General features: G+C 46.9%; 1 protein-coding gene across 1 annotated transcript in view; it reads left to right on the top strand.

Annotated features, from left to right (window-relative positions):
- The window catches only part of KCTD19 (potassium channel tetramerization domain containing 19), a 580310-nt gene extending 554806 nt beyond the window's left edge, over nucleotides 1–25504 (top strand). Inside the window, exon 17 of the mRNA XM_030205019.1 lies at nucleotides 25359–25504. Within this exon, the coding sequence (XP_030060879.1) occupies nucleotides 25359–25466 (108 nt within the window). The 3' untranslated portion in view covers nucleotides 25467–25504. The remainder of the gene's footprint in view (nucleotides 1–25358) is intronic.
- The last annotated feature ends 458 nt before the right edge of the window (nucleotides 25505–25962 follow it).

Raw genomic sequence — 25962 nt, 5'->3', positions numbered from 1 at the left:
AGCTCTACTGCATTAACACAAACCACATGCCTGGTTCATGGAACACCATGATTTTATCTCATATCTTAAACTTGACCAAATATGACTGCTATAAGGCAAACATGTCAATGGCACATATCCTTCAAACTTTGCTTTGTAACAAATGAAAATGCCTGATTAAGCTGTATTCATAAAACAGGCAAATTCTGAAACTGACATTCCCACTTAAAAAAACCATAGAAGTCAGACTCATATAGATCCCCACACGAATTACATGCACACAGAATCTATTACATCGATCACATGCAGAACACAAACCACCCCTTACCAACTGCAGAATAAAAGACACAAAAAATTAGAAATCACAGAGATGGCAAATTACCCAGTTCCAGGCTTGAGATTTTGTGCAGTCCTGATTTAAACTTTATAACCCAAATCAGTGTGCCTGATTCTGCCCATGGAAATCAGTGCTGCAAGTCCCATAACAATGGGGTAGTCAGAAATGTAGGACTGTCCCAAAATCTCCAGCCTGAACTGTAGCCCGGCATCAACCCTGCCCTTCCCCCTCCCCCATAGTTTGGCATCAGCCGCGGGAGAACAGGCAGCGACAGCGATCAAAGTAGTGGTGTAAATTTGAAAAAAACCTAACAAATACCAATCACCACTTTACAAATTAACAAATAGAAATAAAACAAATAAAGAAAATAATACCATTTTATTGGACTAATACATTTAGCTTTCAGAGGCCAAAACCTCCACCCTCAGGTCAATACAGTATAGTGCTGTTACAGTATCCTATCCTGACCTGAGGAAGGGGGTTTTGTTCTCCGAAAGTTAGTCAAAATGTATTAAAATTAGTCCAATAAAAAGATTACCTTATTTACATGTTCTGTTTATAAACATTTATTAACACATCTACAATACTACTTTATCCTAAAGCAAAAAAATAAAAATATATATTTTATTTACAGTTTGTTGTCTCTGGTTTCTGCTTTCCTCATCTTCTTTTCACCGTCTTCCTTCCATCCAGCATCTATCTTCGCTCTCTCTCTGCCATCCAGTGTCTGCCCTCTCTGCTGTCCCTTCCATCCACTGTCTGCCCTTTCTCTCTGCCCCTTCAATCCACCATTTGCCCTCCCTCTCCCATCCATCCAGGGTCTGCCCTCCCTCTTGCTGTCCCTTCTTTTCGGCCCCCAGTTCCAGCCCCATTATCCCACCTGCCCCTAGTTTCAGCCCCACTATCCCACCAGTCCCCAGTTTCAGCCCCAGCCCTTTTCTCCCACCAGTCTGGAGCTTCAGCCCCCAGCCACTTCTCCCTGTCCCCTTTTCAGCCCCCAGTCCCCAGTTTCAGCCCCAGCCCTTTTCTCCCACCAGTCCGGAGCTTCAGCCCCCAGTCACTTCTCCCTGTCCCCTTTTCAGACCCCAGTTTCAACCCCAGCCCTTTTCTCCCACCAGTCCTGAGCTTCAGCCCCAGCCACTTCTCCCTGTCCCCTTTTCAGCCCCCAGTCCGCACATTCAGCCCCTGCCCCTTTTCAGCCCCCAGCTCCAGTACTAGCCCCCTTATCCCACCTACTGTCTTTTTCAGTCCCCAGTTCCCTTCATCCACATGCCTTGCATTAGGGCCCCCCTTTTCAGCCCCAGACCCACCTGCCCCAGGCATGGCCCCATTCTCCCTCCTGCCCCCTTCTCAGACCCCAGACCCAGTCCCCTTCTCCCATCTGGGTCCCTCCCCTCCCAGACCCAGTTCCCGTCCCCTTCTCCTATCTGAGTCTCTCCAGACTCAGACCCCTTCTCCCATCTGAGCCCCCCTGCATGACCCAGTCCCCACCTTCCTTCTGATGTAACTTCCTATTTCTGCGAGGGCGGGACTCAGTGAAGGAAGGGCTGACGCGACAAGGCGATTTGCTTGCTTTACTTATAGCAGCGCAGAGCAGATGCGAGGTGTTTCACCGGGGTTTTTTTTAAGGCTGGATGCCGTGTGGCAGAAGAGGGTCATCTGCTCGTCGATGGAGCTGGTAGGTAGGCAGGTGGGGACTGCGGCGCCAGCAGAGCATCCCCCACCTGATGACACCCGGGGCGGGGTGGACGTTGACTGGGCGGGTCTGGAGGGAATGGTACCACCCAGGCCCGCCATGGCTACGCCGTGCGCCTCCCCCTTCTCTTGTGCTCCTTCAGTGTTTGAAAAAAAAAAATAAAGTAAATATGGTTGGGCAGTTTTATTTCTTTAGTCTATTCTGAGGAAATAAAGCTGTGTAAAAAATTTTTAAAAAGAAAAAAAAAAAAAAGAGAGAGAGAGATCAAACTGAGCTTTGGGGGAAGCAATTAGCAGAGCAGACCTGTTGGACTTACCAGTGTGGTATGGCAGAGAGAGAAAGGGAGAGAGAGCATTTGGACCTGATCACTCAGGTTAAGTCAGGGCCTGGTCTGTTGAGGTGGTGAAGCACTATTGTTGTAGTTTTTACTGAATAACAGCCATTTTAGGTTTTAAAACAGGTTATCAATAGAAATCAAACAAAATAAAACATGGAAAAGAAAATAAGATGATACCTTTTTTATTGGACATAACTTAATACATTTCTTGATTAGCTTTCGAAGGTTGCCCTTCTTCATCAGATCGGAAATAAGCAAATGTGCTAGCTGACAGTGTATATAAGTGAGAACATTCAAGCATTGCTATGACAGTCTGACAGGGTGGGAGGATGGGGGTGGGTAGGAAGTATGCATGGGGACATCAAAGCATATCATTGGTATTCTAACAGGGTGGGTGTGGATAGGTGAGGGGAGGGTGATCAACAGAGACATACAGCTTTATGGTTTATAATGGGCTAGGAACCCCAGGTCCTTGTTAAGTCCTTTCTGTTGGGTGTTAAAATATTCAATCATTCTGACTTCAAAGGTCTTACGTTCTTGTATGGTTTTAAAGTTACCTTTGAGGATTCTCACTGTGAAGTCACTGGTGCAGTGTCCTGGTCTTGTAAAATGTTGCCCAACAGGCGTGGGAACCCTGCTGGCACCAGCATTGTTTATATGATGTCTATGTAAATTGAATCTTGTCTTAAGCATCTGGCCTGTTTCTCCAATATAGCATCCTTCATTACATTTTTTACACTGAATGATATATACCACATTGGAAGATGAGCAAGTGAAAGATCCCTTTATGTTGAATATCTTTCCTTTGTGGATGACTTTGGGGTCCTGTGAAATATTTTGGCATAGTTTGCAACTGGATAAATTACAGGGAAGTGTGCCCTTCTGTTCCTTTTCAGTCTGTGAAGGAAGTTTACTTCTGATTAGCTTGTGTTTTAAATTGGGTGGCTGTCGGAAGGCCAGTACTGGTGGGGATGGGAATATCTCTTTCAGTAATTCATCCTCCTGGAGTATAGGTTGTAGATCTCTTATGATTTTCCTCAGTTTTTCCAGCTCTGGATTGTATGTCACTACAAGCGGGATTCTGTCTGTGGATTTTTTCTTTTTGTACTGTAGCAGATTCTCCCTGGGTGTTTTGAGGGAGGAGGCAATATTCTTGGAGATTATTTTGGGGTTGTAGCCCTTCTGTTTGAAGGATTCAGTCAGGGTTTTAAGGTGTCTGTCTCTGTCCCCTGGGTCAGAGCAGATACGGTGGTATCTTGTGGCTTGGCTGTAAATGATGGATCTTTTTGTATGTGAAGGATGGAAGCTGGAGTTGTGGAGATAGCTACATCTGTCTGTGGGTTTCTTGTATACAGATGTTTGTATATAGCCATCACTGATTGAGACCGTGGTGTCCAAAAAATTGACTTTTTCTGGGGAGTAGTCAATTTTGAATCTGATTGTAGGATGGTATGTATTGAATGCAGAATAAAATTGTTTCAGAGTTTCTTCACCCTCCGTCCAAATCATAAAAATGTCATCGATGTACCGGTAGTATTTTAGAGGTTTGGTCTGGTGTGTATTCAGAAATGTCTCTTCCAGCTCAGCCATAAAAAGGTTGGCATATTGGGGTGCTGTCCTGGTGCCCATCGCAGTGCCCATTATTTGCAGATACAGTAGATATCATTGTTAAAGTGGAAGTAGTTGTGAGTTAAGATGAATTCGATTAATTTTGTGATAGTTTCTGGTGAGTATTGATGGTCCAGTGTGGATTTTTTTAGGAGTCTTCCACATGCAGCTATGCCATCCGCATGTGGAATGTTGCTGTATAGTGATTCTACATCCATCGTGACCAGAAGGGTGTTAGGTGGTAGTTGCTTGATATTTTTCAATTTATTCAGAAAGTCTGTGGTGTCTTGTATGAAGCTGTTAGTTTTGTGTACGAGAGGTTTCAGAATTCCCTCTATAAATCCAGATATTTCTTCCGTGAGTGTGCCAATACCTGATATGATTGGTCTGCCAGGGTTTCCCAGTTTGTGGATCTTGGGTAGCATGTAAAATGTGCCTACGGAAGGTTGATTTGGTATGAGTTTCTTCAGGTGAGGTTGCGCTTGTGTAGGAAATGTTTTGATAAGGTCTTTCAGCTGTTTTGTGTAATCCTGTGTGGGGTCCTCAGTTAGTTTCCTGTAGTATTTATTGTCTGAGAGCTGTTTGTGCCCCTCTTCAATGTATTTTTGTATGTCCATAATTACCACTGCGCCTCCTTTGTCTGCGGGTTTGATGATAATGCGTTCGTTAGTTTGTAGGGTTCTTATGGCCGCTCTTTCTGGTGGGGTAAGATTGTACAGAATTCTTTTTTGTTTGTTGGAGAGTTGTGATTTAACCCTATGTCTGAAACTTTCTATGTAGTTATCCAGTTTGTAGTTTTGTCCCTCCTGTGGGGTGAAATAAGTGTTCTTCTACTTAAGGTTTTAAAACAAAAAGAATAGCCCGACCCTCCTCCTCCTCTTTGCTTTTAGCTTACATTAGAATGCAAGATCTGCCCCCCTCCTATTTTCAAGAGACAACTGTGTGAGATCGTGCTCTAAACGACTGAAGTGAGACAGAAAAAATGCCACAGGGCTGCTTGTGTAAGAGCTGAGCTGGTTTTCTCTGCAGCCACTTCAAAAGGAAATCCCCCTTTCCAACTAGGAAAAAAGGCCCGTTTCTGACAGAAGTGAAACGGGCGCTAGCAAGGTTTTCCTCGGAGTGTATGTGTTTTACAGTGTTTGTGAGAGTGAATGTGTGATACAGAAAGAGTGAATGTGTGAGTGTGTGTGACAGAGAGAGTGAGACTGTGTGCGAGAGTGTGTGTGTGTGTGAGAATGAGAGTGTGTGCCAGGGGCCCCCTCCCTCCCAGTTTCAGGGTCCGCCCCCCCCTGCAAGTTCCAGTGTCCGCTGTCCCTCCCTCCCACCCACCCAGTTTCAGAGTCATTTCCCCCCCTCCCTCCCAGTTTCTGGGTCCCCCCTCCCTCCCTCCATCCGAGTTTCTGGGTCCGCCTGGCCCCCCTATAAGTTCCAGGGTCCGCCCCCCTCCAAGTTCCAGGGTCCGCTGTCCCTCCCTCCCACCCACCCACCCACCCTGTTCCAGGGTTGTTTCCCCCCTCCCCCTCCCTCCGTCCGAGTTTCTGGGTCCACCTGGCCCCCCTCCAAGTTCTAGGGGCCGCCCACCCTCCTAGCCACCCAGTTCCAGGGTTGTTGCCCCCCCTCTCTCCCTCCCTCCCTGTTCCAGGGTAGTTGCCCCCTCTCTTTCCCTCCCCTCTTTTCCTCCCCTCCAGCCACCCACCTGCAACTTGGTGAAGCTGACTCCATGGCTGAAGTGAAGGGTTTTTTTCCCTTCATGTTCGTCGCTCTATAACCATCTCTGTCGGCCCCACCCTCATGTCTCTGATAGGTCCGCCGCCTTCGATGTCAAAACGTGATGACGTCGAGGACGTCAAAATGTGATGACGTTGAGGGGGGTGGACCTATCAGAGGTGCGAGGGCGGGGCTGAGAGAGATGGTGACAGAGCGACAAACTAACGATCCTAACGAACCCTTCACTTGAAGCCACGGAGTCAGCTTCAGAACGTTGAAGGTGCCTTTTATTATAGTAGATGAAAAAAGTGGAATGACAGAATAAATGCTTTTCTATAGTTATTGTTTTGCCCCTTTCTCGGCAATTTGAAAGAAAAAAAATCTCACTCTCTGCATCCCCCCGACCCCAACCTTTTTCTCTGTCTGTAGCCTCCTCCCCCTTTCCCCTTGCAAACCCGTTTATCTTATAGTCACATGAATAAAAACGTAATAACGCGTGGCAAAGCTGGACAAGTCTGCAAACAGAACGTAAGGACCCTCATAAAAATAACATGATTGGTAGATATTTAAAAAAGGCGTTACCACCATTCTAAATACTTTCCATCTATCGGGGGATCAGAAAGACGCAACAGCTAAACGTGGAGTCCTACGAAACCCCAGCAGTGATGTATAATGCTGTAAACCACTATTTGTACAAGCGAATTGAAGATGCATTTCTGATAAAGAATGTGGATCCTCAGTTGCTTAATAAGACCTATACGGTGCATCCTCAGTTTTGGAGGCCCATTTGCAGTCTCTGTATATCTTGTGCATTTTCGCCAGCATCCTGACAGAAGCACAAGCAATGCACAATGTGATACTGATCAGTTATGGGTTCACGGAATCTCTATACTCTTCGTCGTTCACCTACAAGAGAATATGGACAGTCTGTTAAAGATGGGTCAAGAAAAAACATCCACAAAGGTATACCCCAGAACATATTTTGTCAAAAAAAGAAAACAAAATTACATACATACCTGTGAAGTGGGAGAGGATAATGCCTCCATCTGGTTTAGAAGATCCATGAATTCTATTTCCTCAGACACTTGATATATTTCTGTGTCATTGATGGCTTCTCCAAACGTGTCTTTTGCAAAACCCGCAGCATTTTCAGTCAAAGTTATATTCTGTTCACAATATAGGTCTTCTGTTAAAGAGATGTTGACTTCTTGAGAGTCAAACAGCTTTTGTCTACGTGGCAGTTCATCCAGCAATGACGCTCATTTTCTGGCCCAGTCATATACTGCACGTTCTGTTCACTAATGATGTTTTGTGATTCTGTCAGGTTGATTAGTTGTGGTAGCCCTTGGCATCGAGACCTTTAAGGTAAAAAGACTGAGGTTTTGCCCTCTCTTTAGGTTCATCTGTCTTCAGAGTTGTGATTCTCCCTGTAAGTTTTGTTGCTAGTAAGAAGGGAGGGGGAGGGGGATGCAGAAAGCAGTAGCGCTCTGCCTTGAGAGATTAGTTGGAAAGGGGGACTTCCTTTCGAAGTGGCTGCAGAGAAAACCAGCTCGGCTCTTACAGAAGCAGCCCTGTGGCATTTTTTTCTGTCTCACTTCAGCCGATTAGGGCACATTCTCACACAGTTGTCTCTTGAAAATAGAAGGGGGTCAGCTCTTGCATTCTAATGTAAGCTAAAAGCAAAAAGGAGGAGGAGGAGGATCGGTCTATTCTTTTTGTTTTAAAACCTAAAATGGTTGTCATTCAGTAAAAACAGTTTTAAAAGTAAGCACAAGGTATCCTTTTGAAAGAAAACAAATGCCTATTTTCTTTCCTGTGAGAAAAAAAGTGAAGAAACAGTTTTAAAAGTAAATACAAGGTATCCTATAGCAAAGACAAAAAATTATAAGAGAGAGAAAACAAAAATGTCTATTTTCTTTCCTGTGAGAAAAAGAAAGGTTAAGGTGTGCATGCGCAAGTAAATTCCACTGAGGCTATAGGGGGCAGTGTTGGGGTTTTTTTTTACATCACTTCCCGTCATATGACCCCCATCCAAGATGGCGACTAGTAGTGGAAACAGGAAGTGATGTGATGCATACCGTAGTGGCCGCCATCTTGAAAAAGGGGCATGGCTATGATGTCACTTTCTGTGATGTCACCAAAAGGGGCAGAGTTTGGAGCAGGGTTATGCATTAGAAGGGGCTTGGGCAGGGCTATGAAAATGGGGTGGGGCAAGGGGAGAGGTTATGCAAATGGATGGGGCTTGGGTGTTGTCAATGTCATATCGAGTGGTCTGCCAAGGTGGGTGGTGTGGTTGTGGCTTGGGTGTGGTTTGGGCAAACTTTATCAAAAGAGACAGAGAGTGGGCATGGTTTGGGCTTGTCTTCGCTTCTGATTGGCTAAAAAACCAGAAATGTGTGTGTCACCTGTCAAAATCCATTAAATTTGACAAAAGCCAGTGAGATTCACTGCTGCTGCAATTTGTATAACTGTTCCAGATGACCTTCTGGTCTGAGGCGTATCTGAAATGCAGCGGTAGGGGGGCCAGGGCCAGTGTGAGGGGGCTCATTATAGCCCCCCCCCCCGCCGCCGTCGTCTCCCCGGCCACCACTGCCAGTGCCGACCCCCCCCCCTCCTGCTGCCATCACCTACCTTTGCTGGTGGGGGACCCCAACTCCCGCCAGCCGAGGTCCGCTTCCTCCTGCCGCTGCCTTTAAAAATATTCCTTCAGCTGGCGGGGGCCCGAGCCGATGTCTTTTAAAGTTCTTTCTCCGAGGACAAGCAGGCTGCTTGTTCTCACTGATGGGTGACGTCCACGGCAGCCCCTCCAATCGGAATCTTCCTAGCAAAGTACTTTGCTAGCCCTCGCGCGCCCGCGCGCACCGCGCATGCGCGGCCGTCTTCCCGCCCGAAACCGGTTCGAGCCGGCCAGTCTTCTTTCGTCCGCACTCGGTACGGCTGTGTATTTGTCGTGTCGAGCCCCGGAGAGTCGACCTCGCGCGTCCGTTTTAAAATAGACGTGTTTTTTCTTCGGAAAAGTTCTAACTTTGTTCGGGAAGTGCTCCGGAAACCCCCTTGGGTTTTGTTTGCCCCTTCCCGTGTTTCCAGTTTTCGCCCCGGTAAGTTTTCTTTCGTCGTCGGGGTAGGCCTCTTTTCGGCCTCGGTCGAGATTTTTCTCCCTTAAAGTTTTGGTGCTCCAAATTCGTCATTTCGGATTTTGATTTCGCCGGCGTGATTTTTCCGCCCATGACATCGAAGCCTTCCAGCAGCTTCAAGAAGTGCACCCAGTGCGCCCGGGTAATCTCGCTCACTGATAGGCACTCTTCGTGTCTTCAGTGTCTGGGGGCCGAGCACCGTCCTCAGAACTGTAGTCTGTGTTCCCTCTTACAAAGGCGGACTCAGGTAGCGAGAATGGCCCAGTGGAACGTTTTGTTCTCGGGCTCTTCGTCGGCATCGGCACCGGGGTCATCGTGTGCATCGACGTCATCAGCGTCCAGACCTTCATCCTTGGCCGCCAGTGCATCGAGGCATCGGCCCTCTGCATCGGCGCCGAGACATCGGATAGCTGCATCGACGTCGGTGGTACCGGGACCTCGTCTCCTGATGTCGTCGGACGGTGGTGCATCGGGTGGAGTGCAGGTGAGGGCTGTCCATTCCCCCGCTGGTGGCGGTGAGCCTTCGGGTGGGTCTCCCCCTACCCTGAGGGCTCCTGCGGTACAGCCCCCCCGGGATCGTCCTGCTTCGACCTCGGCCCTGAGGAAGCGACGGATGGATTCTACGTCCTCCTCGTCGGTGCCGGGGAGCTCCGGTGACATGCTTCGGAAGAAGTCGAAGAAGCATCGACACCGGTCTCCTCCCCGCGTCGGCACCGAGAGCTCTGGGTCGCCGAGGGAGTCGGCACCCAGCAGGCATCGGCACCGAGAGGACCGCTCACCCTCTGTTCAGGAGGTGTCGATGCGCTCCACTCAGGACAGCCCGGAACAGCCTCCACGCCCGGAACAGGTTCTGACGTCGACGCCTGCATCGACCTCCCTGCCTTTCTCTGCAGCCGCTCTGAACGAGAGCCTCCGGGCCGTTCTCCCAGAGATTCTGGGAGAGCTGTTGCGCCCTACCCCTCCGGTACCGGCGGTGCTTGCGCCTCCGGTACCGTCGAGCATGGCGCCGGCTGGCCCATCGCCCGGGGTGAGGTCCCCGACGTCGGTACCGCGTGCGGTGCCGACTGCAGCCACCTCCCAGGAGGGCTCCCCGACTACGTCGGCGGAGGGAGCTTCGCCGATGCGGGCAAGGGAGTCTACCTCTCGATGCCCCCATCGTGGACGTGGCTCCACGGAGTCGAGCCGGGCGAGGTTGCAGACACAGGTCCGTGAACTTGTGTCTGACACCGAGGGTGAGGCCTCGTGGGAAGAAGAAGAAGACCCCAGATATTTCTCTGACGAGGAGTCTGAGGGTCTTCCTTCCGATCCCACTCCCTCTCCTGAAAGACAGCTTTCTCCTCCCGAGAGTCTGTCTTTTGCTTCCTTTGTCCGGGAGATGTCTACGGCCATCCCCTTCCCGGTGGTTGTGGAGGACGAGCCCAGGGCTGAAATGTTTGAGCTCCTGGACTATCCTTCTCCACCTAAGGAAGCGTCCACTGTTCCCTTGCACCATGTCCTGAAAAAGACATTGCTTGCGAACTGGACCAAGCCATTAAGTAACCCCCACATCCCCAAGAAGATCGAGTCCCAGTACCGGATCCATGGGGACCCAGAGCTGATGCGCACTCAGTTGCCTCACGACTCTGGAGTTGTGGATCTGGCCCTAAAGAAGGCTAAGAGTTCTAGGGAGCATGCTTCGGCGCCCCCGGGCAAGGACTCTAGAACCTTAGACTCCTTTGGGAGGAAGGCCTACCATTCCTCTATGCTCGTGGCCAAAATCCAGTCTTACCAGCTCTACACGAGCATACACATGCGGAACAATGTGCGGCAGTTGGCGGGCTTGGTTGATGCTCTTCCCCCTGAGCAAGCCAAGCCTTTTCAGGAGGTGGTCAGGCAGCTGAAGGCGTGCAGAAAATTCCCGGCCAGAGGGGTGTATGACACCTTTGATGTTGCGTCCAGGGCCGCTGCTCAAGGTGTGGTGATGCGCAGGCTCTCATGGCTGCGTGCCTCCGACCTGGAAAATAGACTCCAGCAGCGGATTGCGGACTCGCCTTGCCGTGCGGACAATATTTTTGGAGAGAAAGTCGAGCAGGTGGTAGAGCATCTCCACCAGCGGGATACCGCATTCGACAAGTTCTCCCGCTGGCAGCCTTCAGCATCTACCTCTACAGGTAGAAGATTTTTTGGGGGAAGGAGGACTGTTCCCTACTCTTCTGGCAAGCGTAGGTACAACCCTCCTTCTCGACAGCCTGCGGCCCAGGCTAAGCCCCGGCGCGCTCGCTCTCGTCAGCAGCGTGCGCCTCAGCAAGGCCCCACGGCTCCCCAGCAAAAGCAAGGGGCGAGCTTTTGACTGGCTCCAGCAGAGCATAGCCGACATCCAAGTGTCAGTGCCGGGCGACCTGCCGGTCGGGGGGAGGTTGAAAGCTTTTCACCAAAGGTGGCCTCTCATAACCTCCGATCAGTGGGTTCTGCAAATAGTCCGGCAAGGATACACCCTCAATTTGGCCTCAAAACCTCCAAATTGTCCACCGGGAGCTCAATCCTACAGCTTCCAGCACAAGCAGGTACTTGCAGAGGAACTCTCCGCCCTTCTCAGCGCCAATGCGGTCGAGCCCGTGCCATCCGGGCAAGAAGGGCTGGGATTCTATTCCAGGTACTTCCTTGTGGAAAAGAAAACAGGGGGGATGCGTCCCATCCTAGACCTAAGGGCCCTGAACAAATATCTCGTAAAAGAAAAGTTCAGGATGCTTTCCCTGGGCACCCTTCTCCCCATGATTCAGCAAAACGATTGGCTATGCTCTCTGGACTTGAAGGATGCCTACACACACATCCCGATACTGCCAGCTCACAGACAGTATCTGCGATTTCAGTTGGGCACACGCCACTTCCAGTACTGTGTGCTACCCTTTGGGCTCGCCTCTGCGCCCAGGGTGTTCACAAAGTGCCTAGCTGTAGTAGCAGCGGCACTTCGCAGGCTGGGGGTGCATGTGTTCCCATATCTCGACGATTGGCTGGTGAAGAACACATCCGAGGCAGGAGCCCTGCAGTCCATGCAGATGACTATTCGCCTCCTGGAGCTACTGGGGTTTGTGATAAATTATCCAAAGTCCCATCTTCTCCCAGTGCAGAAACTCGAATTCATAGGAGCTCTGCTGGATTCTCGGACGGCTCGCGCCTATCTCCCAGAGACGAGGGCCAACAACTTGTTGTCCCTCGTCTCGCGGGTGCGAGCGTCCCAGCAGATCACAGCTCGGCAGATGTTGAGATTGCTGGGCCACATGGCCTCCACAGTTCATGTGACTCCCATGGCCCGTCTTCACATGAGATCTGCTCAATGGACCCTAGCCTCCCAGTGGTTTCAGGCTGCTGGGGGTCTAGAAGACGTGATCCACCTGTCCACGAGTTTTCTCGAATCCCTGTATTGGTGGACAATCTGGTCCAATTTGACTCTGGGACGTCCTTTCCAAATTCCTCAGCCACAAAAAGTGCTGACAACGGATGCATCTCTCCTGGGATGGGGAGCTCATGTCGATGGGCTTCACACCCAAGGAAGCTGGTCCCTCCAGGAACGCGGTCTACAGATCAATCTCCTGGAGTTGCGAGCGATCTGGAACGCTCTGAAGGCTTTCAGAGATCGGCTGTCCCATCAAATTATCCAAATTCAGACAGACAACCAGGTTGCCATGTACTATGTCAACAAGCAGGGGGGCACCGGATCTCGCCCCCTGTGTCAGGAAGCCGTCAGCATGTGGCTCTGGGCTCGCCGTCTAGGCATGGTGCTCCAAGCCACATATCTGGCAGGCGTAAACAACAGTCTGGCCGACAGACTGAGCAGGATTATGCAACCTCACGAGTGGTCGCTCAACTCCAGAGTGGTGCGACAGATCTTCCAAGCGTGGGGCACCCCCTTGGTGGATCTCTTCGCATCTCGAGTGAACCACAAAGTCCCTCAGTTCTGTTCCAGGCTTCAGGCCCCCGGCAGACTGGCATCGGATGCCTTCCTCCTGGATTGGGGGGAAGGCCTGCTGTATGCTTATCCTCCCATTCCTCTGGTGGGGAAGACTTTGTTGAAACTCAAACAAGACCGAGGCACCATGATTCTGATTGCTCCTTTTTGGCCGCGTCAGATCTGGTTCCCTCTTCTTCTGGAGTTATCCTCCGAAGAACCGTGGAGATTGGAGTGTTTTCCGACCCTCATCACGCAGAACGAAGGGGCTCTTCTGCATCCCAGCCTCCGGTCCCTGGCTCTCACGGCCTGGATGTTGAGAGCTTAGACTTTGCCTCTTTGGGTCTGTCAGAGGGTGTCTCCCGCGTCTTGCTTGCTTCCAGGAAAGATTCCACCAAGAGGAGTTACTTCTTTCTGTGGAGGAGGTTTGCCGTCTGGTGTGACAGCAAGGCCCTAGCTCCTCGCTCTTGTCCTACACAGACCCTGCTTGAATACCTTCTGCACTTGTCTGAGTCTGGTCTCAAGACCAACCTTAGCGCAATCAGTGCATACCATTACCATGTGGAAGGTAAGCCGATCTCAGGACAGCCTTTAGTTGTTCGCTTCATGAGAGGTTTGCTTTTGTCAAAGCCCCCTGTCAAGCCTCCTACAGTGTCATGGGATCTCAATGTCATTCTCACCCAGCTGATGAAACCTCCTTTTGAGCCACTGAATTCCTGCCATCTGAAGTACTTGACCTGGAAGGTCATTTTCTTGGTGGCAGTTACTTCAGCTCGTAGAGTCAGTGAGCTTCAGGCCCTGGTAGCCCAGGCCCCTTACACCAAATTTCATCATAACAGAGTAGTCCTCCGCACTCACCCTAAGTTCCTGCCAAAGGTCGTGTCGGAGTTCCATCTGAACCAGTCAATTGTCTTGCCAACATTCTTTCCCCGTCCTCATTCCTGCCCTGCTGAACGTCAGCTGCACACATTGGACTGCAAGAGAGCATTGGCCTTCTACCTGGAGCGGACACAGCCCCAATTGTTTGTTTCTTTTGATCCCAATAGGAGGGGAGTGGCTGTAGGGAAACGCACCATATCCAATTGGCTAGCAGATTGCATTTCCTTCACTTACGCCCAGGCGGGGCTGGCTCTTGAGGGTCATGTCACGGCTCATAATGGTAGAGCCATGGCTGCGTCGGTAGCCCACTTGAAGTCAGCCTCCATTGAAGAAATTTGCAAAGCTGCGACGTGGTCATCTGTCCACACATTCACATCTCATTACTGCCTGCAGCAGGATACCCGACGCGACAGTCGGTTCGGGCAGTCAGTTCTTCAGAACCTGTTTGGGCTTTAGGATCCAACTCCACCCCCCGAGGGCCCTGTTTGTTCTGTTCCAGGCTGCACTCTCAGTTAGTTGGTAAATTTTTTAGGTCAATCTCAGTTATGTCCTCGCCGTTGCGAGGCCCAATTGACCATGGTTGTTGTTTTGAGTGAGCCTGGGGGCTAGGGATACCCCATCAGTGAGAACAAGCAGCCTGCTTGTCCTCGGAGAAAGCGAATGCTACATACCTGTAGAAGGTATTCTCCGAGGACAGCAGGCTGATTGTTCTCACAAACCCGCCCGCCTCCCCTTTGGAGTTGTGTCTTCCCTTGTTTCTCTTTTGCTACAATACGAGACTGGCCGGCTCGAACCGGTTTCGGGCGGGAAGACGGCCGCGCATGCGCGGTGCGCGAGGGCTAGCAAAGGTTTTTTACTAGGAAGATTCCGATTGGAGGGGCTGCCGTGGCCGTCACCCATCAGTGAGAACAATCAGCCTGCTGTCCTCGGAGAATACCTTCTACAGGTATGTAGCATTCGCTTTTTCGTCCTCCGGAGTCCGTGCTGTTCAAAGCTGCTCCTTTCGGAGTCTGACGTTGCTCTGGTTTTGAAGAGCAGCAAATCTCCTGAACCAGATGGTATACATTCCAGAATACTGATAGAATTGACAAATTAACTTGCAGAGCTACTGTTAGTAATATGTTATTTTTTAAAATCAAGCATGGTACTGAAAAATTGGAGGGTGGCCAATGTAACGCCAATTTTAAAAAAGGTTTCCAGAGGTGATCCAGGCCCACTAGATTACCAGAGCTTATTTGTGAGTCAGGGGCATGAGGAGTCAGGTTGGGTTGGATTGTGAGGGAGCAGCACTAGACTGATTTCCCTGTCTCTGGAGGGCTCACAATCTAAGTTTGTACATAAGGCAATGGAGGGTTAAGTGATTTGCCCAAGATCACAAGCAGCAGCAGCAGTGGGATTGGAACGGGCCACCTCTGGATGTCAAGACCAGGGATCTCACCACTAGGCCACTCCTCCACTCTATATGGCTTTAAAACCTTGTGTTAAAGTCTTATGAATAATTCTCTGCATTGGGGCTGAAAAACTAATAGTCTCATTACTATTCATATTAATATGCTATGTGCCAGTGTCCTATGTGTGGATTCACATAGCCTTATCTTCTGTGTGAAACACTTCTCTGCATTGTGCGGCTGTAAAATTGTGTGCAGAAGTCTCACTAGCTGTGTGCTTCTGCCTGCGTTACCTTTCTGCATCGGCCCCTGGAAGAGCTATTCCAGGGGTCTGCATAAAAATACATATAAATATACATATATACATTAATATTAGAATCACAATACAAATCAAAAAATTCCATCATTTACATACATACATACATAGAAACATGACAGCAGATAAGGGCCAAATTTATTTGTTGCATTTGTATCCCATATTTTCCCACCTCTTTGCAGGCTCAATGTGGCTTACAATACATCATGAGTAACAGAAATACATGAAAAAGTATACATTTAGTGATAACTGAAGGATTTTGGGTAGCATGATAGTGATAAAACATGATAGTATTTTAACAAGCAAACATATTAAGAAATATTTAAGAAATATATAAGAATTATATAAGAAAATATACATTTAGTAGTAGCTAAAGGATCTTGGGTACCATGATAGTGAAAAAACATGGTAGTGTTTTGGCAGGTTGACATAGTAGAGGCAGTTTTGGATGTGCGTATAAGAGTTTATATTTGTTGATCATTGTTGTATGCCTTATTAAAGAGATGAGTCTTCAGTAGAACTCGGAAGTTAGCCAATTCATAAATCGTTTTTAATTTGCACGGCAGCACATTCCAGAATTGTGTGCTCAGGTAGGAAAAGGTTGACGCGTGCATTAATTTGTATTTGAGACCTTTACAATTTGGGAAATGAAGATTAAGGAAAGTGCGGGATGATTTTTTAGCATTCCTGGGTGGTGGGTCTATCAGGTCTGACATGTAGGCTGGTGCGTCTCCATGAAAAATGTTATGAACTAGGGAGCATACTTTGAACGTAATACGTTCTTTAAGTGGAAGCCAGTGCATCTTTTTTCGTAGGGGTTTAGCTTTCGTATTTTGTTTTACCGAATATGAGTCTAGCTGCAGTGTTGTGAGCTGTCTGAAGTTTCTTAATTATTTGCTCTTTGCAACCAGCGTAGAGTGCATTGCAATAATCTAAATGACTGAGTACCATTGATTGTACCAGGTTGCGGAAGATGGTTCTTGGGAAGAAAGGTCTTACTCTTTTTAATTTCCACATTGAGTGGAACATCTTGGTTGTATTTTTCGCATGACTCTCAAATGTTAGGTGTCGATCAATGGTAACTCAAAGAATTTTTAGGGTGTCCGAGATTGGAAGATTCAGTTTTGGTGTGTCAATGGTGGTGAATTTGTTCGTGTTGTGTTGTGAGGTAAGTATTAGGCATTGGGTTTTTTCTGCATTGAGTTTCAGCTTGAATGCGTCCGCCCATGTGTGCATGATATGTAGGCTTTGATGTCATTGGAAATTTCCTTTAGATCATGTTTAAATGGAATGTAGATCGTTACGTCATCTGCGTATATGTATGGGTTAAGGTTCTGGTTTGATAGTAGTTTCGCCAAGGGTATCATCATTAAGTTGAATAGAGTCGGTGAGAGGGGGGATCCCTTTGGAACTCCACATTCTGGTGTCCATATAGATGATGTAGTCGAATTAGATGTCACTTGATATGATCGTGTGGTTAGGAACCCCTTGAACCAGTTGAGAACTTTTCCTCCAATTCTGAAATACGGATATGTAGTAGTATCCCATGATCAACCATATTGAAGGCGCTAGACATATCAAATTGTAACAGTAGTATATTCTTGCCAGTTGCAATCATTTGTTTAAATTTATTCATGAGAGTAACTAGTACTGTATCCATGCTGTGGTTGGACCGAAATCCTGATTGGGAATCGTGTAATATTGAGAATTTGTTTAAATAGTTTGTGAGTTGTTTGGTTACCATCCCTTCCATCAGTTTGGTTATTAGGGGTATGGATGCTACTGGTCTGTAGTTAGTTAGTTCACTGGCGCTCTTCTTTGCGGCTTTGGGTATAGGAGTAGAATGTTTCCTTTTTCCTTCGGGAAGAGTCCGATTTGTAGGATATAGTTTACGTGATTCTTGAGGTCTATTATAAATTGATGAGGGGCAGATGTCATGAGGTTGTTTGGGCATATATCTAATTTGCAGTGAAATTTGGAAAATCTTTTGAGCATTTGGGAGATAAGATCCTCCGATAGTATCTCGAAATTGGTCCAGGTTCTGTCTGCTGGGTATACACCTGGGTCTGGATCTAGACAGTCAAGGAGTGTGGCGTAAACGGTGGTGCTGACTGGTATTTTAAGTCGTAGTTGTACGATTTTCTCATTGAAGTATTTCGCAAAATTGTCCGCTCCTGGTGTTTCTTTGTTGTTGGTTGTGATTGGTGTGGTATCTAGTAGTTTATTCACGAGTTGGAAGAGTTTGTGTGTGTCTTTGTAATTCGGTCCTATTTCTTTTTTCTAAAATAATCTTTTAGTTTGCCTTATGGTATACTTATATTTTCTTTGAAGTTGTTTCCATGCGTTAAGTGTTGGGTCACCTTTCTTTTTATTCCACGCACGTTCTAACCTTCTAACTTGTGTTTTGAGTTTTTTCAGTTCTTCGGTGAACCATGGTGTTGATTTCTTCCTGTTTGATGTTCTGGTTTGAATTGGGGCAATGTTGTCTAGTATTGTTCTACATCTGTCGTCCCATTGTTGGAGGAATTGGATTGTGTCTGCTCTTGTTGTCCATCCGTTTTGGTAGCCTTGCTTTGAATGCACTGGGATGATGGTCACACGGATGATGGCCTTGTACAACTATGTTCAACTATATACAATTATTGTACAACTATGTACAACTATTTGGTCACCCAGTCAAAGAAATCAATCAGATTTGTCTGACATGAACTGCCTATAGTGAAGCCATACTGCCTCGGGTCCTGCAGTCCATTCAAGTCGAGAAACATCACAATCCTCCACTATAGGAGCATGTACAACTATGTACAACTATTTGGTCACCCAGTCAAAGAAATCAATCAGATTTGTCGGACATGAACTGCCTTTATTGAAGCCATACTACCTCGGGTCCTGCAGTCCATTCGAGTTGAGAAACATCACAATCCTCCGCTATAGGAGCATTTCCATTAGTTTACTCACCACAGAGGTCAGACTGACAGGTCTGTAATTCCCAACCTCCTCCATATTTCCGTTCTTGTGCAAAGGGACCACATCCACCCTTCTCCAGTCCTCTGGGACTACTCCAGACTCTAAGGAAGCATTGAAAAGGTCAGACAGTGGAGCCACCAGTACCCTCAGATGTATCCCATCAGGCCCCATCACTTTCTCTACTTTTAGTTTAGCTAGCTCCTCATGAACACAGTCTTCTGAGAACTGATCCTGGTCTACCATCCATCCATCCCCATTAGCACTCGTTTTCTGCGGTCCTACCCTTGGCATTCCATCTGTAAACACAGAACAGCAATAATTGTTAAGCAGTACAGCTTTATCCTTATCAGCTTCTACATATTCCTCCCCCTCAGCTTTGAGCCTTACAATGCTATTATGGCACTTCTTCCTGTCACTTACATATCTGAAAAATGTCTTGTCCCCCAATTTTACAGTATTGACTACTTTTTCTTCCATTTGCCTCTTCGCTTTCCTGACAGCTTTTGTAGCTTCCCTTAATGTTTTCAAGTAATTTTGCATATCTTCCTCTTTCTGAGTCGTCTTGTAATGTATGAAGGCTAACCTTCTCTCCCTTACCTATTTAGCTACTATGAGAACCAGAACAGCATTATTTTCCTCTTACTTTTATGTAATTTTCCAACATAAAGGTTTGCTGCCTTTAAAATAGTTCCTTTCAGTTTTGCCCACTTCTGCTCTACTTCATTCAGCTGTCCCCAATCAACTAATTCTTCCTTGAGAAATTCCCCCATCTCTGCAAAGTTAGTTCTTTTGAAATCTAGGACTAAATGATCTCCCATTGTAACATCAGAAATATTCTACCCATTTATAAGCACCAGGTCTTGAATAGCTCCTTCCCACGTTGGTTTCATTACCCACTGCTGAAACAATTCTTCCTGTAGAGAATCCAAGATCCCTTTGCTTCTAGATGACCCTGCAGCAGGGACACTCCAAACAACATCTGGCATATTGAAATAACCTATCAGTAGTATTTCCCCTTTCCTAGCTATCTTATGGATGCCTTCAATTAAGTCTGTGTCCATTTCTTCTGACTGTGAATGTGACCTGTATATTACACTATTGTAAATACATTTTCCTTTTCCTCTTTCCAGTTTAACCCATAGCCCTTCTTCCTTATCTCATATGACCTGCAGTTCTGTCACTTTAATATTATTCTTAACATACAGTGGGGGAAATAAGTATTTGATCCCTTGCTGATTTTGTAAGTTTGCCCACTGACAAAGACATGAGCAGCCCATAATTGAAGGGTAGGTTATTGGTAACAGTGAGAGATAGCACATCACAAATTAAATCCGGAAAATCAGATTGTGGAAAGTATATGAATTTATTTGCATTCTGCAGAGGGAAATAAGTATTTAATCCCTCTGGCAAACAAGACCTAATACTTGGTGGCAAAACCCTTGTTGGCAAGCACAGCGGTCAGACGTCTTCTGTAGTTGATGATGAGGTTTGCACACATGTCAGGAGGAATTTTGGTCCACTCCTCTTTGCAGATCATCTCTAAATCATTAAGAGTTCTGGGCTGTCGCTTGGCAACTCGCATCTTCAGCTCCCTCCATAAGTTTTCAATGGGATTAAGGTCTGGTGACTGGCTAGGCCACTCCATGACCCTAATGTGCTTCTTCCTGAGCCACTCCTTTGTTGCCTTGGCTGTATGTTTTGGGTCATTGTCGTGCTGGAAGACCCAGCCACGACCCATTTTTAAGGCCCTGGCGGAGGGAAGGAGGTTGTCACTCAGAATTGTACGGTACATGGCCCCATCCATTCTCCCATTGATGCGGTGAAGTAGTCCTGTGCCCTTAGCAGAGAAACACCCCCAAAACATAACATTTCCACCTCCATGCTTGACAGTGGGGACGGTGTTCTTTGGGTCATAGGCAGCATTTCTCTTCCTCCAAACACGGCGAGTTGAGTTCATGCCAAAGAGCTCAATTTTTGTCTCATCTGACCACAGCACCTTCTCCCAATCACTCTCGGCATCATCCAGGTGTTCACTGGCAAACTTCAGACGGGCCGTCACATGTGCCTTCCGGAGCAGGGGGACCTTGCGGGCACTGCAGGATTGCAATCCGTTATGTCGTAATGTGTTACCAATGGTTTTCGTGGTGACAGTGGTCCCAGCTGCCTTGAGATCATTGACAAGTTCCCCCCTTGTAGTTGTAGGCTGATTTCTAACCTTCCTCATGATCAAGGATACCCCACGAGGTGAGATTTTGCGTGGAGCCCCAGATCTTTGTCGATTGACAGTCATTTTGTACTTCTTCCATTTTCTTACTATGGCACCAACAGTTGTCTCCTTCTCGCCCAGCGTCTTACTGATGGTTTTGTAGCCCATTCCAGCCTTGTGCAGGTGTATGATCTTGTCCCTGACATCCTTAGACAGCTCCTTGCTCTTGGCCATTTTGTAGAGGTTAGAGTCTGACTGATTCACTGAGTCTGTGGACAGGTGTCTTTCATACAGGTGACCATTGCCGACAGCTGTCTGTCATGCAGGTAACGAGTTGATTTGGAGCATCTACCTAGGTCTGTAGGGGCCAGATCTCTTACTGGTTGGTGGGGGATCAAATACTTATTTCCCTCTGCAGAATGCAAATAAATTCATATACTTTCCACAATGTGATTTTCCGGATTTAATTTGTGATGTGCTATCTCTCACTGTTACCAATAACCTACCCTTCAATTATGGGCTGCTCATGTCTTTGTCAGTGGGCAAACTTACAAAATCAGCAAGGGATCAAATACTTATTTCCCCCACTGTATAACGCCACTCCTCCACCCTTTTTTTCCTACCGTGGCCTTCCTGAATACATTTTAGCCAGGTATAACTATATCCCAATCATGATTCTCCGTTACCTCCACAAAATCCATGTCGGCATCTGTCATTGTAGCTTCTAGATCCAGACATTTGTTTCCCATACTACGGGCATTGGTGTACACAGCTCTCTAGATGTAACTCTTTTTTCCCCTTTTCTATAAGGGTATTTGATGTCTTACCTTCCTGAGGGTTATTAATGACTTTGGAGCTTTTCTCACTCATCCCCAGCAAATAAAGTTTAAATCCCTCTTTAGTACTTTAGCCAGTCTGTTACTGAAGACGCTTCATCCCTTCCTTGAAAGATAGACATCATCACTGCTCAGTAGCTCTTGGAAAATCATCCCATGGTCTAGGAAACCGAAGTACTTGCATTGGCACCATCCATGTAGCCATACATACAGCTCCAGGATGTTTTGAATTGTGATTTTAATGTTTTAAAATTGATTCTTGAAATATTATTTTTAACAAATATAGGGGACCTTTACTAATTAGCGGTAAGCACTAATGCATGCTGTAGTTTTGGCATCTGCACACACTTCCCACATGCTATTAAAAGCTTTGTATTTTTTTTAGCATTGGGGTCATGTTTGGGGGCGGACAGTAGGCATGCCTATTGCTAATTGGTTAGCGCAGCTATATTGTTGCAAGCCAACTTATTAGTGCACGGTTAGTGCAGGAGCCCTTACCGCCTAGTAAATAGTTGTTGGTAAGGGCTCCAATGCAAATGGCCATACACTAATGGGAAAATTAATGCATGGCTATTAATACAGAAAATGAAAAATTGCCCATTTTATAGCCACACTAAAAGTGGCCTCAGCGCAGGGGGAAACCCACATGCTAGTCACAGTGCAGGCCACCTGTTAGCACAGCTTAATAAAAAGGACCCCATTAATTTTTTATTGTATGTATGAATAAGTGTATGTATTTTCATGCAGATCCTTGATGCAGGAAATTTGCAGAAACACAGTCCATGTCTGATTCATCCTGCTTGTCAACTGAGAATTATAAATCAGGTTATTAGCAATTTCACACACTTCATTACAAAAATTAACTGCACAAACTTATTTAAATATTATTTAGGTGAGTTGGTACTGCAAAAAAGGTTTGCATGGTACTTGGTGAATGGCAACATGGTAAAAGAGAGGGTTCACAAGTAAGCCAACCAAGCAGAGCAAAAAACAGCACAAATGGGCCGACTTGGTAAATGCCATTCACTGAGACCAGTTACTGATTTTCAGTGTCATTATCCAGATAATACTGGGACTGTCCAGGTGTATGCAGAGCCAGAAAATAATCAGTGTTGGTATCTAGATAACTAAGATATCCTAAGTTATCTATTCAGCATTGATATCCAGATAGAGCCTGCACTGAATATCTAGGTATGTTCAGTGGTGTGCTGGTAAAAGTTTAACAACAGGCTCTCTCCCCAGTCCACCTCTGCGCCCCCCCCCCCATCTGTGCCTCTCGTCTTCCTCTGCGCCCCCCCCCCCCAAATTGCAGAGCTGGCTATAGCTGGGAAGAGAGCCTGGGGGGGGGGGGGCAATGAATTACTCTCTCCAGCACACCACTGGTTTACACCCCAACACAAATAACAAAAATCTTGAAATACAGATTCAGCCACACAAATCCTGATACCATGCTCCATCCTCAACCACTCAACCTCTTGCATCCCTGCCCAATACAGACACCCAATTTCTGTCACCCCAAAATGGAACAGCTCCTGATACACCAACTGAGATGTTCCTTTTTGGGGTGACAGAAACCATAACACACCTACACAGGTACACATTAATCTCCCTCATGTTTTCCCCATAGAATCCAACAAAATATGACACTTCAACATAAATGCACAAACCCTGGCACACTTTCTGAACACGGGCACCTCTTCTTTTAAAAACTGCTAAATATGCATATATTACATGTGATCAATAAAACATTTGCCAGCTATCTTTAACCACTAGCCCTTCAAACACCTAAAACTTCAACATAGGCATTTTCTTTCTACAGCAGTGCAATCCTGGCCTCACAGATCATAATATGTAAAATAGACATCAAAGAAATAGAAGACAGTAAGAGCAGGAAACAACATGGGAAGCAAATGGGAAGGGAAATTTTGCACAGAGCCCCAATCCTATTTGGGACAAACTTTCCCTGCACATCTCTCTTGCACCAAGAATGAGGGAGCCCCACCTATTTTGCAATTTTCCCATACTGGAGGGAGCCAGACAGATTTCTAGGGCCATAATTTCTGGAGGTGGGCTTGCATCATCAGAGCGCCACTGATCACCCCCCCCCCCCCCCCCCGGGATAGCCATTAGAAATGTTCCCTAATCTGCATAGCCTCCAACATGCAACAGTATCTGAGGCACTGGGTCCATTCAGCCTCTGCCCAGGCACGGAGTGAGTGCAAAGCCCTGAACCAGCAGCCCAGCTGGATCTGTAAACACCTTTGCCCTTTCTGCAGTCTGGTCGGCCTCCCTGCTGCTCTGCTCCCACAGGCTGCCTCCTTTTGCATCAGCTGCTTGTCCTCCCATCCTGGGCTCTGTTCAGGGCTGTAAAACCAGGCAAGCAAAGGGGAGACACTCCCATGCACTTAAGAGGATGCCAGTGGCGTAGCCACAGGTGGGCCTGGGTGGGCATCGGCCCACCTAGTTAGGGCTCAGGCCCACCCAACAGTAGCACACATTTAGCTTGGCCAGACCTTTTGTTACCCTGATGGTAACAAAAACACTGCTCTCCACGATAGTTTTCAGCGCATGCTTGCTGCAGGCTGCCAAGGTGCAGAGAAACATTTTTCCACCAGCTGAGATATTTTTTGGGTGTTGAGGGGAGAACACTTGGTGCCCACCCACTTCTTGCCTAGGCCCACCCAAAATCTGCTGTCTGGCTACGCCCCTGGAGGACGCTGCACACACAAAACCCATCATGGGGGAGGGGAACTCAGTGCTGACTTCCTCTCTATCCTAGTCTGATTCTGTCTCTCTTCTTACCTCTCACTTTCTCTCTCCTCCCTCCCTTCCTTCCCTCCTGTGGTTTCTCAGAGAGTGAAGCTGCAGATTGGAGGTAGGACACAACAGGCTCCCTCCATCTGCTCCAAATCTTTCTTTCTACTGGGTCTTTCCGACCTGCAACAGAAGTTGCAACAGAGGGAAGGACCTGGGGCTGGCTGGAGAGAGCCTGTTGCCAGGCTTGCCAAATTGAAAAAAAATTTCCCACACAAAACCCCGCTCCTGCCGTCATCAGCTCCACCCCAACGTCACTAACCCCGTCCACAATGCCACTAACCCCACCCATGTCACTAACCCCACCCACGTCACTAACCACGGCCACCGCAACCCACAACGGTCAAAAATTTCCCACAGCGGGTCGCGGAAAGCCGTCCAATTGGACGGGAAAACCACAACCTTGGCAACAGTGCCTGTTGCAATCACTGCAGACAGAGCTGGGTCCCGGTTTTAAGAACCGGCTTGCAAAAGTTTGGAAAAGATAACAGGCTCTTGCGAGCCAGTGCGAGCCGGCTTCAGCGCACCACTGGGTATGTTTTTAAATGCTATGGTCAGTGGGCTGTGCGGTATTTGGCATAATCTAGTGTCCATTAATGCACGCATGCTAGGCTTTAGTGGGAGAGTGCCTGAGTTAATTGCTGATACCATAAACTTTTTCACTGGGATCTGTAATCCTTACAGGTGGGAGGTCCTGTCTGTGCCAGTGATAGCTGGTAAGTATTTACCAAAGGCTAGTACAATTTGGGTTACTTTATGGCAACACTTAAATGAGTCAGAAGTAGAGAGAAACCTCTCTGGGTTATTTCAGTGCATCTTTCCTGTGATCTTTATTTGAATGCCAGCACACTGTTGAAGGTCAGAATTTCAGGGGAAACTCCCTTCATCAATATCTTACAGCTCATTGGAGTCTTGTGCCATCCAGACCTGCCTTTTGTAATAAGCAATACTGTTCAAGTAACCTATCTACTGTAAAAGACATTTCTTATTTATTTATTAGTATTTATTTACCGCCTTTTTGAAGGAATTCACTCAAGGCAGTGCTCTTGTTTAAATTTTGATCCACAAGAAAAATAAATGCTATGGTCAGAGTTTTAAGAGAAATGCTGACTTTGGAGTTTAAATATTGACCCAAACGTTTGTACAATCTTAATCTAGGAATGTAAATTACTATACATGTTGATAGAAATAAATACAACGTTAACTTTTTGTATGATTATATCTTTCAGCTTACACTGCCTTTTGCATGGAAGTACAGTGAATGCCTTGATTTACTGATAAAAAATGGATACTACAAATCCGTATCATTATTTATTTTGACAAAGTACCTGGAGTAGCTTTGGTAAAAATTAATTTCTATAACTACTTCTGCCATTACTCGTAGAAGATTATAATCTGACCAGTCTGCCCAGATACAAAGGAGCGCAGCGGATATATATCACTTAAGTGTTTCTGCATGCATATTCCATATGAGAAAAAAATGAAAAAAAAAGCTTCTATTGTTTGTTATTTACACATTAAAAAGACAGAGATATTGTATGTTTTTCTCCATCTGATTGGAAGATTAGTTTTTCTGTGTAGGGTAGCCTTTAAGAAGAATGGTATTAAGAGGGTAATTCTATAATGGAGTGCCTCTTGAGAGCCTATTCTATAAAGGAAACTAGGTGCCTACTTTCCTTTATAGAATACCAATGTAACCAGGTATATATGTGCATATGTGGTTAGGTGCCACCACTTATTCCAGCCTTAGAGCTGGTGTTAATGCTCATGACTAGTGGCCAGAGATACACGCATAATTTATAGCAGCCTATAAGTTACACATGTGAGTCCCAC

The sequence above is a fragment of the Microcaecilia unicolor genome, chromosome 5 (genome assembly GCF_901765095.1).
Source record: "Microcaecilia unicolor chromosome 5, aMicUni1.1, whole genome shotgun sequence".
NCBI lineage: Eukaryota > Metazoa > Chordata > Amphibia > Gymnophiona > Siphonopidae > Microcaecilia > Microcaecilia unicolor.
Note: the sequence above shows the minus strand (reverse complement) of the source record. Positions and strands in the feature narration are given on the sequence as shown.